Source organism: Salmo salar, chromosome ssa01, assembly GCF_905237065.1.
Source record: "Salmo salar chromosome ssa01, Ssal_v3.1, whole genome shotgun sequence".
In the NCBI taxonomy this organism is placed as follows: Eukaryota; Metazoa; Chordata; class Actinopteri; order Salmoniformes; family Salmonidae; genus Salmo; species Salmo salar.
In genome coordinates, this window is record NC_059442.1 from 146,537,478 (window position 1) to 146,549,621 (window position 12,144).

A 12,144-nucleotide genomic window follows, 5' to 3' on the forward strand; every position below is an offset into this window, starting at 1 on the left:
TGTACATACCCATGTACAGTGCATACACATCACCATAATTTAAAGTAACAACACACACATGCCTTGCAAAAGTATTCAGACCCCTTGGATTCCTTCACAATTTATTGTGTTACAAAGTGGGATTAAAACGGTAGTCCCATTGGGCGGCGCACAATTGTCCCAGCGTCATCCAGGTTAGGGGAGGGTTTGGCCAGGGGGTCTTTACTTGGCTCATCGCGCTCTAGCGGCTACTCGTAGCGGGCCGGGTGCCTGTAGGCTGACCTCGGTCGGCAGTTGAATGTTATTTTCTCCGAAACATTGGTGCAGCTGGCTTCCGGGTTAAAAGCGGGCGGGTGTTAAGAACCGCGGTTTGGCGGATGACTTGACCTTTGCCTCCCGAGCCCGTTGGGGAGTTGCAGCGATGAGACAAGATCGAAATTGGGGAGAAAAAGGGGGCTTTTAAAAAAATAATAATCATAAATAAATGTATAACTAAAATAACTAAATTAGTTCAGGAGTAAATTTGGCTTAACAAATCATGTAAAAAGTTACATTATTTTTAAATGACTAACTCTGTCCCCATACATACATCTGAAATGTCACTCAAAATACACTTGCAAACTCTTCTAAAAACCTGTTTTCGCTTTGTCATTATTGTCACGGCTTGCTTGCCCTCTTGCTCCCGAGGGCATATGATGGGACGGCTGCCGGGTGCCAGGGGTTCCTGCTCCAGTTGGAGCTCTACCTGGCGACCGTTCACACGGCTCCCTCGGGACACGAGAGTGTGTCCGCCCTCATCTCCTGTTTGTCGGGGAAAGCGCTTGAGTGGGCCAACGCCGTCTGGGGAGGAGTAGACGCAGCGTCGGTCCGCTATGAGGATTTCACTCGCCGCTTTCGAGCGGTCTTCGATCATCCACCTGAGGGGAGAGCGGCGGGGGACAGGGGATGAGGAGCGCACAGGACTTCGCTCTAGACTTCAGGATCCTGGCTGCCAGCGCGGGATGGAATGAGAGGGCCCTGATCGACCATTACCGGTGCAGTCTGCGTGAGGACGTTCGTCGGGAGCTGGCTTGCAGGAACACCACCCTTAAAACCTCTTGGGGCTAGGGGGCAGTATTGAGAATTTTGAAAAAAATATGTGCCCATTTTTAACTGCCTCCTACACCAACTCAGAAGCTAGAATATGCATATTATTGTTCAGGTTTGGATAGAAAACACTCTGAATTTACTAAAACTGTTTGAATGGTGTCTGTAAGTATAACAGAACTCATTTGGCAGTCAAAACCCTGAGACAAATTCTGACAGGAAGTGGATACCTGATGTGTTGAATTACCTTTAAGCCTATGCCATTGAAACACACAGGGGCTTATTAATTTTTGAGCACTTCCTATGGCTTCCACTAGATGTCACCAGTCTTTAGAAAGTGTTTTGAGTCTTATACTGTGAGAACTGAACGAACAAGAGCCTTGGAACGGTGGTGGCCGATTAGACTGGCGCGCGAGTTCATGTTTGGTACTCTCGTTCCAAAACGTTTTAAAAGAGAATGCAAACGTCCGCCTTGAATATTATTCATGTTCTGGTTAAAAAAGGCACTAATGATTTATGCTATACAACGTTTGACATGTTTGAACAAACGTAAATATTTTTTTCCCCCTCGTTCATGACGAGAAGTCCGGCTGGCAGATCATGTGCTAACAACACAGAGCTTTTTGGACATAAATTATGAGCTTTTTCGAACAAAACTACATTTGTTATGGACCTGGGATTCCTGGAAGTGACATCTGATGAAGAGAATCAAAGGTAATGGATTATTTACATAGTATTTTCGATTTTAGATCTCTCCAACATGGCGGTTAGTCTGTATCGCAAAGCGTATTTTTCTGGGCGCAGTGCTCAGATTATTGCAAAGTGTGATTTCCCAGTAAGGTTATTTTTAAATCTGGCAATCCGGTTGCGTTCAAGAGATGTAAATCTATAATTCTTTGAATGACAATATAATATTTTACCAATGTTTTCGAATAGTAATTATTTAATTTGTTGTGCTGCTTGACTGGCGGTTATTGGAGGGAATTATCGATTTCCTCAACATCAACGCCATAGTAAAACGCTGTTTTTGGATATAAATATGAACTTGATAGAACAAAAAATGCATGCATTGTCTAACATAATGTCCTAGGAGTGTCATCTGATGGAGATTGTCAAAGGTTAGTGCATCATTTTAGCTGGTTTTCTGCTTTTGGTGACGCCTTTCTTTGAATTGACAAAACATTACACACAGCTATTGTCAATGTACTCTCCTAACATAATCTAACTTTATGCTTTTGCCGTAAAGCCGTTTTGAAATCGGACAACGTGGTTAGATTAAGGAGATGTTTATCTTTCAAAGGGTGTAAGATAGTTGTATGTTTGAGAAATTCAAATTTGGCGGTCTTGATATTTCACCTGTTGTTGATTGGGTGTACCAGGGGTGGGACGCTTGCGAGGTTAACCTCGACCAGCTGGTGGATTTATCCATCTGGCTGGATAACCTGTTGGCCTCCCGCGGACGTCCAGATCGGGGCTCGTCCATTCCATCCCCCAGCACCCCCGATCCTACACCTATGGAGCTCGGAGGTGCTGATATGAGGGTGACCACTTCCTGTACCACATGTGGCCGCAGAGGGCACACTGCTGGTCGGTGCTGGGGAGGTTCCCCAGGGAGTCGAGGCAGCAGGCAGGGCACTGGTGGATCATCCCAGGTGAGTAGGCACCCGACTCACCCAGAGCTCCCTGTTGAGCACGTGTGTGTGTATAGAATTTCCTGAGTTTTCCCGCATTCCCAGCATAAGGCGCTAGTAGATTCAGGTGCAGCTGGGAACTTTATTGACTGTTCATTTGCACTTAGATTAGGGATCCCTATTGTTCCTGTTGATGTCCCTTCCCTGTACATGCCTTAGATAGTCGTCCTTTAGGGTCAGGGCTGATTAGGGAGACCACTGCCCCACTATGTATGATAACGCAGAAGGGTCATGAGGAGAGAATTAGTCTCTTCCTGATTGATTCTCCTGCGTTTTCCGTGGTGTTGGGCCTTCCCTGGTTGGCCTATCATGACCCCACTATTTTGTGGCAACTTAGGGCTCTCAAGGGATGGTTCCGTAAGTGCTTAGGATGGTGTGTAGGTGTTTCCATCGGTGCTACTACGGTGGAGAGTCCAGACCAGGTCTCCACCATGCACATCCCCTCTGAATATGCCGATTTGGCTCTCGCCTTCTGTAAGGAGAGGGCGACTAAATTACCACCTCATCGACGGGGGGATTGTGCGATAAATCTCATGGTAGACGCAGCACTTCCCAGGAGTCACGTGTATCCTCTGTCACAGGAGGAGACGGCAGCTATGGAAACATATGTCTCCGAATCTCTGGGGCGGGGATACATTTGGCCTTCCACTTCACCTTCCTCCTCAAGTTTCTTTTTTGTGAAGAAGAAGGAGGGTGGTTTACGCCTGTGTATTGACTATCGAGGGATCAATCACATCACTGTGAGGTACAGTTACCCGCTACCTCTCATAGCCAGTGCGATCGAGTCAATACACGGGGCGTGCTTCTTCACAAAATTGGATCTCAGGAGCGCGTACAATCTGGTGCGTATCCGGGAGGGGGATGAGTGGAAGACGGCATTTAGTACCACCTCTGGGCACTATGAATACCTCGTCATGCCGTACGGGCTGATGAATGCTCCATCAGTCTTCCAATCCTTTGTAGACAAGATTTTCCGGGACCTGCTCGGGCAGGGCGTAGTGGTGTATATCGACGACACTCTGATATACTCTGCTACGCGCGCCGAGCATGTGTCCCTGGTGCGCAGGGTGCTTGGTCGACTGTTGGAGCATAACCTGTATGTCAAGGCTGAGCTATGTCTGTTCTTCCAACAGTCCGTCTACTTCCTAGAGTACCGCATTTCCACTTCAGGGGTGTAGATGGAGAGTGACCGCATTTCAGCTGTGTGTAATTGGCCGACAACCACCACGGTGAAGGAGGTGCAGCGATTTTTATGGTTTGTCAATTACTACCGGAGGTTTAACCAGGGTTTTGGTCAGGTAGCGGCTCCCATTACCTCATTGCTGAAGGGGGGACCGGTGCGGCTGCGGTGGTCGGCTGAGGCGGACAGGGCTTTTGGTCACCTGAAGGCTCTGTTTACCTCGGCTCCTGTGCTGGCTCATCCGGGTCCCTCTTTGGCGTTCTTAGTGGAGGTTGGCGTGTCCAAGGCTGGGATAGGTGCTGTGCTGTCTCAGCGCTCGGGTACGCCACCCAAACTCCGCACCTGCTCTTTCTTTTCGAAGAAGCTCAGCTTGGCGGAGCGTAGCTATGATGTGGGGGACCGGGAGTTACTGGCTGTCGTAAAGGCTCTGAAAGTGTGGAGGCATTGGCTTGAGGGGGCTAAACACCCTTTCCTCATCTGGACTGACCACCGCAATCTGGAGTACATACGGGCAGCGAGGAGACAGAACCCTCGCAAGGCAAGGTGCCCATTTTTTACCCGTTTTTTTTCACCCTATCCTACAGACCAGGTTCCCAGAACGTGAAGGCAGACACACTGTCCTGGCTGTATGACACAGAGGAGCGGTCCACGGATCCTACTCCCATACTTCCAGGTTCTTGCCTGGTGGCACCGGTGGTATGGGAGGTGGACGCGGACATCACAGAGCCCACTCCCACCCAGAGCCCACTCCCACCCAGGTCACACCTATTGGTGAATTTCGTGACGGATCTTCCTCTGTCACAGGGAAACACCACAATCCTGGTCGTTGTAGACCGGTTTTCTAAGTCCTGCCGTCTCCTTTCTTTGCCCGGTCTCCCTACGGCTCTACAGACTGCGGAGGCCCTGTTCACCCACGTCTTTCGGCACTGAGGATATAGTTTCTGATCTGGGTCCCCAGTTCACGTCTAGGGTCTGGAGGGCGTTTATGGAATGCCTGGAGGTCTCGGTCAGCCTTACCTCAGGTTTTCACCCCGAGAGTAACGGGCAGGTGGAGAGAGTTAACCAGTATGTGGGTAGGTTTCTGCCATCCTATTGCCGGGACCGGCCGGGGGAGTGGGCGGCTTTTATCCCCTGAGCGGAGATGGCCCAAAACTCCCTCCGCCACTCCTCCACTAACCTATATCCTTTTCAGTGTGTACTAGGTTATCAGCCGGTCCTGGCACCGTGGCATCAGAGCCAGATCGAGGCACCTGCGGTGGATGAATGGTTTCGGCGCTCGGAGGAGACATGGGACGCTGCCCATGTGCGCCTGCAACGGGCCATCAGGCGGCAGAAGGGGAGCGCCGACCGCAGTGAGGCCCCCGATGTATGCACCGGGGGACCGGGTCTGGCTCTCGACCCGAAACCTACCCCTTCACCTGCCCTGCCGGAAGCTGGGTCCGTGGTTTGTGGGGCCATTTAAAGTCCCGAGGAGACTGAACGAGGTTTGTTATAAGTTACAGCTCCCCCCTGATTACCGTATTAACCCCTCGTTCCATGTGTCTCTCCTCAGGCCAGTGGTGGCTGGTCCGCTCCAGCAGCCTGAGGTGCGGGAGGTTCCTCTGCCCCCTCTGGACATCGAGGGGGCCCCGGCGTATACTGTGCGAGCCATCATGGACTCAAGGCGTCGGGCGAGAGGCCTTCAGTACCTCGTGGAGTGGGAGGGGTACGGTCCGGAGGAGAGATGCTGGGTGCCGGTGGAGGACATCCTGGACCCATTGTTACTGCAGGAATTTCACCGTCTTCACCCGGGTCGTCCTGCGCCTCGTCCTCCGGGTCGCCCCCGAGCCCGGTGTCGGCGCGTGGCTCCAAGGGGGGTACTGTCACGACTTCTGCCGAAGTCGGTCCCTCTCCTTGCTCGGGCGACGTTCGGCGGTCGACGTCACCGGCCTTCTAGCCATTGTCGATCCACTTTTCATTTTCCTTTTGTTTTGTCTTTGTTTTACACACCTGGTTTCAATTCCCCAATTACAAGCTGAACCTCGGCAAGACGGAGCTGCTCTTCCTCCCGGGGAAGGACTGCCCGTTCCATGATCTCGCCATCACGGTTGACAACTCCCTTGTGTCCTCCTCCCAGAGTGCTAAGAGCCTCGGCGTGACCCTGGACAACACCCTGTCGTTCTCCACTAACATCAAGGCGGTGACCCGATCCTGTAGGTTCATGCTCTACAACATTCGCAGAGTACGACCCTGCCTCACACAGGAAGCGGCGCAGGTCCTAATCCAGGCACTTGTCATCTCCCGCCTGGATTACTGCAACTCGCTGTTGGCTGGGCTCCCTGCCTGTGCCATTAAACCCCTACAACTCATCCAGAACGCCGCAGCCCGTCTGGTGTTCAACCTTCCCAAGTTCTCTCACGTCACCCCGCTCCTCCGCTCTCTCCACTGGCTTCCAGTTGAAGCTCACATCCGCTACAAGACCATGGTGCTTGCCTACGGAGCCGTGAGGGGAACGGCACCTCCGTACCGTCAGGCTCTGATCAGGCCCTACACCCAAACAAGGGCACTGCGTTCATCCACCTCTGGCCTGCTCGCCTCCCTACCTCTGAGGAAGCACAGTTCACGCTCAGCCCAGTCAAAACTGTTCGCTGCTCTGGCACCCCAATGGTGGAACAAGCTCCCTCACGACGCCAGGACAGCGGAGTCAATCACCACCTTCCGGAGACACCTGAAACCCCACCTCTTTAAGGAATACCTGGGATAGGATAAAGTAATCCTTCTAACCCCCCCCCTTAAAAGATTTAGATGCACTATTGTAAAGTGGTTGTTCCACTGGATATTATAAGGTGAATTCACCAATTTGTAAGTCGCTCTGGATAAGAGCGTCTGCTAAATGACTTAAATGTAAATGTAATTTAACCCTCTGTTTTCCCCATGGTTTTTTGTGCGTGTTTGTTCATTGTTAAGTGGTTGGTATTTCTGTGAGCTGGTGTGTTTCCCAGCATGGAATATTTTGTTGGTTTATTTTCGAGTAAAGTTAAGTTTTTACTCAGTTCTGTGTCCTGCGCCTGACTTCGTCCGACCCGCCACACACTGACATTTGACAATTATGGGGTATTGTATGTAGATTGATGAGGGAAATGTTTTATTTAATCCATTTTAGAATAAGGCTGTAATGTAACAAAATGTGGGAAACACACACACGGATTAGAAGAAGTGGAGGTGAGACTGACCTGCCTTGCATATCCACTCCAGGTATCCCGTCAGCTCTCTCTCTATCTGCTGCTGTCTACGCAGCTTTAGAAAGTCCTGCCTCTTCTCCACACGCTCTCTTTCTTTGGCAAACTCCCTGTGAACACACACACAGACATATGGACACACACACACGGACCCACACACTATAAACTCCTATTGGAATATACAGGTTCATTTCTATGGAATTTCAGCCTCTGTGTGTGTTCCACTCTTTCTCTCCTCTCTGGGAGGAATGGATCATGAAAGGGCTCTTTGAAGGGCCAAACTCACAGAGATACAGGCATGGATGAATGGACAAACAGACAAATGTAGCCCTGTCTCCCACTGTTAAAGTGTGGTGTGGATGAGGTCAGCTCACAGATAAAAGGGTTACAAAATTCTTTAAATATGCTCACACACACACACAAAGACACACGCACACACCTATGCATGCACTCACACATGCACACACACCAACTCATTCCTTAGGCCCAGATAAAGTTCTGCTTCCCCATAGGAAACCAGTTCTTTCTAGACTAATGACAATGTATATGGAATGAGCCCTGTTGAGACGGACCCAGTGTGTGTAGAGGAGTGTTTCTCACTGTCACAGACAATGAGACCGACAGACCACTGAGTTCAAAGAGAAGAGCAAGGGACACCATTAAGATTAAAGACCTGGCCATTTTAAAACACAGGAGAGAGAGCGAGAGAGTGAGAAGAGAGAGAGAGGGAGATAAAGAGAGCAAGTAGAGGGAGGGAGAGAAGGAGAGTGGGAGATTACTAATCTTGCAACTGAATTCTATTTTAGCTGTTTTCAGTGTCATTTCAGTTGAGATGCATTTCCCGTCAGTTGGAAGAATTCAAAATGAATGCGGTATCATCAGTATAATTTTATGTTACCCAAAAGTGACACTGTCATCTCTCTGGAGTGATGGCTGATATTCTATTGTGGTAAGCTGTGGAATGTGAGAAGGGAGGCTCTACAAGATGGCCATGGATCTTGAAGCTAAAGGCGTCAGCATACTTTGATTCGGCTGGCGCCTAGCCGAACGAGTGTGCTCGCATACTCCCTTAAAACACCTTCGCTTGAAGAACAAGAAAAAGCAGCAATAGTACTGTTTGTCCATCTTGAGACGCTGTAACCAGAAATACTGAGAATATATGTAAGATAAGTCAATAAATGAGATCTTAGTTGCACAATTTTACATCTAACTAAGCAGTATTTCTCAAGTGAAAAAAGTAGCATGAAAACAATTTGTCTGTCGCAGAATGAAAACAAACACTTAATTGAAGAATCCCTACTATTGACCAATGACGACGAAGGGCCTAGATTTTGGATCCGAATTTCGGCTTGCCTGGAGAATTTGGGGATTTGCACAAACAGCCGAAGAAAAACCCGAAGACCAAAACGAACAAAAGCATCACAAAATGACGTCATAATATATGCACAAACTGTTCCAAATGGGAAGCATGCCTTAAGGCAGAGTGTCATTGGGTTCAGGAAGGACAGATGAGATGGAGGACGCACGCACATATGCACACATAATACACACACACACACACAAAACACACAGACAGAGGAGAGCTAGCCATTCACTCAGTAGGAGATTAGGCTTCCCAGAAAACGTAAACATAGCACCTGACCAGAAACATGTAGCCATACTACGTAACTCTTAACAGGATGTCTCCTCGTAGGGCTGATGGGAGACATTGTGTGCCTGTGTGTGTGTGTGCGTGGGTGAATAATGCATCCCATATTAAAAGAGAGGGCAAGAGAGAAAAAGGGAAGAAGATAAAGTGTGTGAGAGGGAAAGAGAGAGTGAATGTTGACTCAGATTGAACGTTGCTGAACTTCAATAGCTGAATTCCTTCTAATTCCAATAGATTCATTGTATTGTGAGCATGGATTATAGGAGAGGATAAGGTATTCATTGTTTAATTATTTTATATAGGTCTAATTACAGTATATTTTAAGTGACTTCCGATAGGCTTTTCATTAAGATAAATCTGGAACCTCAACTCTCTCCATATTTACATGGCTATTCCAGCGGCACCGGCTCATTTCATTATGGTAATGCTGTCCCTGTAAATGCACATTTCTTTATGGGGAAGCTCTCCCCATCAGGCCAGCTAGGCTTTCAGCCTGAGTGGGCTCCGCTCAGCCCCTCCACTGGAGACACAGGATCAAACACACACACGCAAACAAATACTGTACATATATTTGTGTGCGCAAACACACACATGCACACACACACACCTCCTACTATTTCACCTGTCAATAGAATAGGTTAGTATATAGGGTACCGTGGCTCTTGTTGTCATCCTTTTTGTTTGTGCTCTAGTTGTCATCCTGTCCTAGCTAATAAAATGAGTGGTTTGTATGCAAAGTCTGGTCCATGATTCCCTAAACCCTATGTCTGTGTGTGTGTGTGTGTGTGTGTGTGTGTGTGTGTGTGTGTGTGTGTGTGTGTGTGTGTGTGTGTGTGTGTGTGTGTGTGTGTGTGTGTGTGTCTGTCTGTCTGTCTGTGTGAATGTGTGTCTGTCTGTGTGTGTGTGTGTGTGTGTGTGTGTGTGTGTGTCTGTCTGTCTGTCTGTGTGAATGTGTGTCTGTCTGTGTGTGTGTGTGTGTGTGTGTGTGTGTGTGTGTGTGTGTGTGTGTGTGTGTGTGTGTGTGTGTGTGTGTGTGTGTGTGTGTGTGTTGGGTCAGACTTACCCTGATAAGACACCCAGGACCAAGTTGAGCATGAAGAAGGATCCGATGATGATCAGGGGGATGAAGTAGAGCCAGTTCCAGGTGTTCCCCGAGGCATCGTTAGCCTGAGTGCGCACACACACACACACACACACACACACACACACACACACACACACACACACACACACACACACACACACACACACACACACACAGAGGGAAAGAAAGACAAAGAAAAAGGTGTATGTGTATGAGTATTATGTTTCCTCTTAATGTTTGCAGTTGGTCAATGTACAACATCTGCATAACATCTATATCTGAAAGGTTTGCTATACTTGCTTCTACACAAAAATGTCAATATACGCTACTTACTCTGTCACTAAAATAAATGTCTTCTTACCGGTAAACAAACTCCCACACAGTCAGTCAACCAACCACCAAATCAGATCCACCAGCTACCATGTGCAGAACAGAGAGACCTTGGGGCTTCTATCACTGTATAACAACCGTGTAATACAACCCCAAATTACTGTTTCTAAACAGCCAATTGGAAAAAAAATTGGAAAGCCAAACTAGCCTGACAAGCCAATCCCCTGCTGGGAGAGACACAGGCTGAGGTCTGGCCTATATAATGGTCAGGAGCTGTCTGCCTGCCTGTCTACAGTGGCTTGCAAAAGTATTCACCCTCCTTGGCATTTTTTCGATTTTATTACCTTACAACCTGGAAATAAAATAGATTTTTTTGTGGGTTTGTATCATTTGATTAACACAACATGCCTACCACTTTTAAGATGCAAAATATTTTTATTGTGAAACAAACAAGAAATAAGACAAAAAAACTGAAAACTTGAGCATGCATAACTATTCACCCCCCAAAGTCAATACTTTGTAGAGCCACCTTTTGCAGCAATTACAGCTGCAAGTCTCTTGGGGTACGTCTCTATCAGCATGGCACATCTAGCCACTGGGATTTTTGCACATTCTTCAAAGCAAAACTGCTCCAGCTCCTTCAAGTTGGATGGGTTCCGCTGGTGTACAGCAATCGTTAAGTCAAACCACAGATTCTCAATTGGTTTGAGGTCTGGGCTTTGACTAGGCCATTCCAAGACATTTAAATGTTTCCCCTTAAACCATTCGAGTGTTGCTTTAGCAGTATGCTTAGGGTCATTGTCCTGCTGGAAGGTGAACCTCCGTCCCAGTCTCAAATCTCTGGAAGACCAAAACAGGTTTCCCTCAAGAATTTCCCTGTATTTAGCGCCATCCATCATTCCTTCAATTCTGACTAGTTTCCCAGTCCCTGCCGATGAAAAACATCCCCACAGCATGATGCTGCCACCACCACCATGCTTCACCTTGGGGATGGAATTCTTGGGGTGATGAGAGGTGTTGGCTTTGCGCCAGACATAGCGTTTTCCTTCATGGCCAAAAAGCTCAATTTTAGTCTCATCTGACCAGAGTACTTTCTTCGATATGTTTGGGGAGACTCCCACATGCCTTTTGGCGAACACCAATCGTGTTTGCTTATTTTTTCTTTATGCAATGTCTTTTTTCTGGCCACTATTCCATAAAGCCCAGCTCTGTGGAGTGTACAGCTTAAAGTGGTCCTATGGACAGATACTCCACTCTCCGCTGTGGAGCTTTGCAGCTCCTTCAGGTTTATCTTTGGTCTCTGTTGCCTTTCTGATTAATGCCCTCCTTGCCTGGTCTGTGAGTTTTGGTGGGTGGCTCTCTCTTCTCAGGTTTGTTGTGGCGCCATAGGCTTTCCATTTTTTAATAATGGATTTAATGGTGCTCCGTGGGATGTTCAAAGTTTCTGATATTTTTTTATAACCCAACCCTGATCTGTACTTCTCCAGAACTTTGTCCCTGACTTGTTTGGAGAGCTCCTTGGTCTTCATGGCGCCGCTTCCTTGGTGGTGCACCTTGCATCATGGTGTTGCAAACTCTGGGGCCTTTCAGAACAGGTGAATATATACTGAGATCATGTGACACTTAAATAAAGTCCACCTGTGTGCAATCTAACTAATTATGTGACTTCTGAAGGTAATCGGTTGCACCAGATCTTATTTAGGGGCTTCATATCAAAGGGGGTGAATACATAAGCACGCACCACTTTACAGTTTTTAATTTTTTGAAATTTCTTGAAACAAGTGATTTTTTTTTCATTTCACTTCACCAATTTTGACTATTTTGTGTATGTCCACTACATGAAATCCAAATAAAAATCTATTTAAATTACAGGTTGTAATGCAACAAAATAGGAAAAATGCCAAGGGGGATGAATATTTTTGCAAGGC

General features: G+C 47.7%; 1 protein-coding gene across 1 annotated transcript in view; it reads right to left on the minus strand.

The window, feature by feature from the left end:
* The window catches only part of LOC106567450 (voltage-dependent N-type calcium channel subunit alpha-1B), a 269,203-nt gene that overhangs the window by 90,314 nt on the left and 166,745 nt on the right, over window positions 1-12,144 (minus strand). Inside the window, 2 exon segments of the mRNA XM_045691775.1 lie at window positions 7,149-7,264; window positions 9,866-9,969. Coding sequence (XP_045547731.1) covers window positions 7,149-7,264; window positions 9,866-9,969 — 220 coding nt within the window.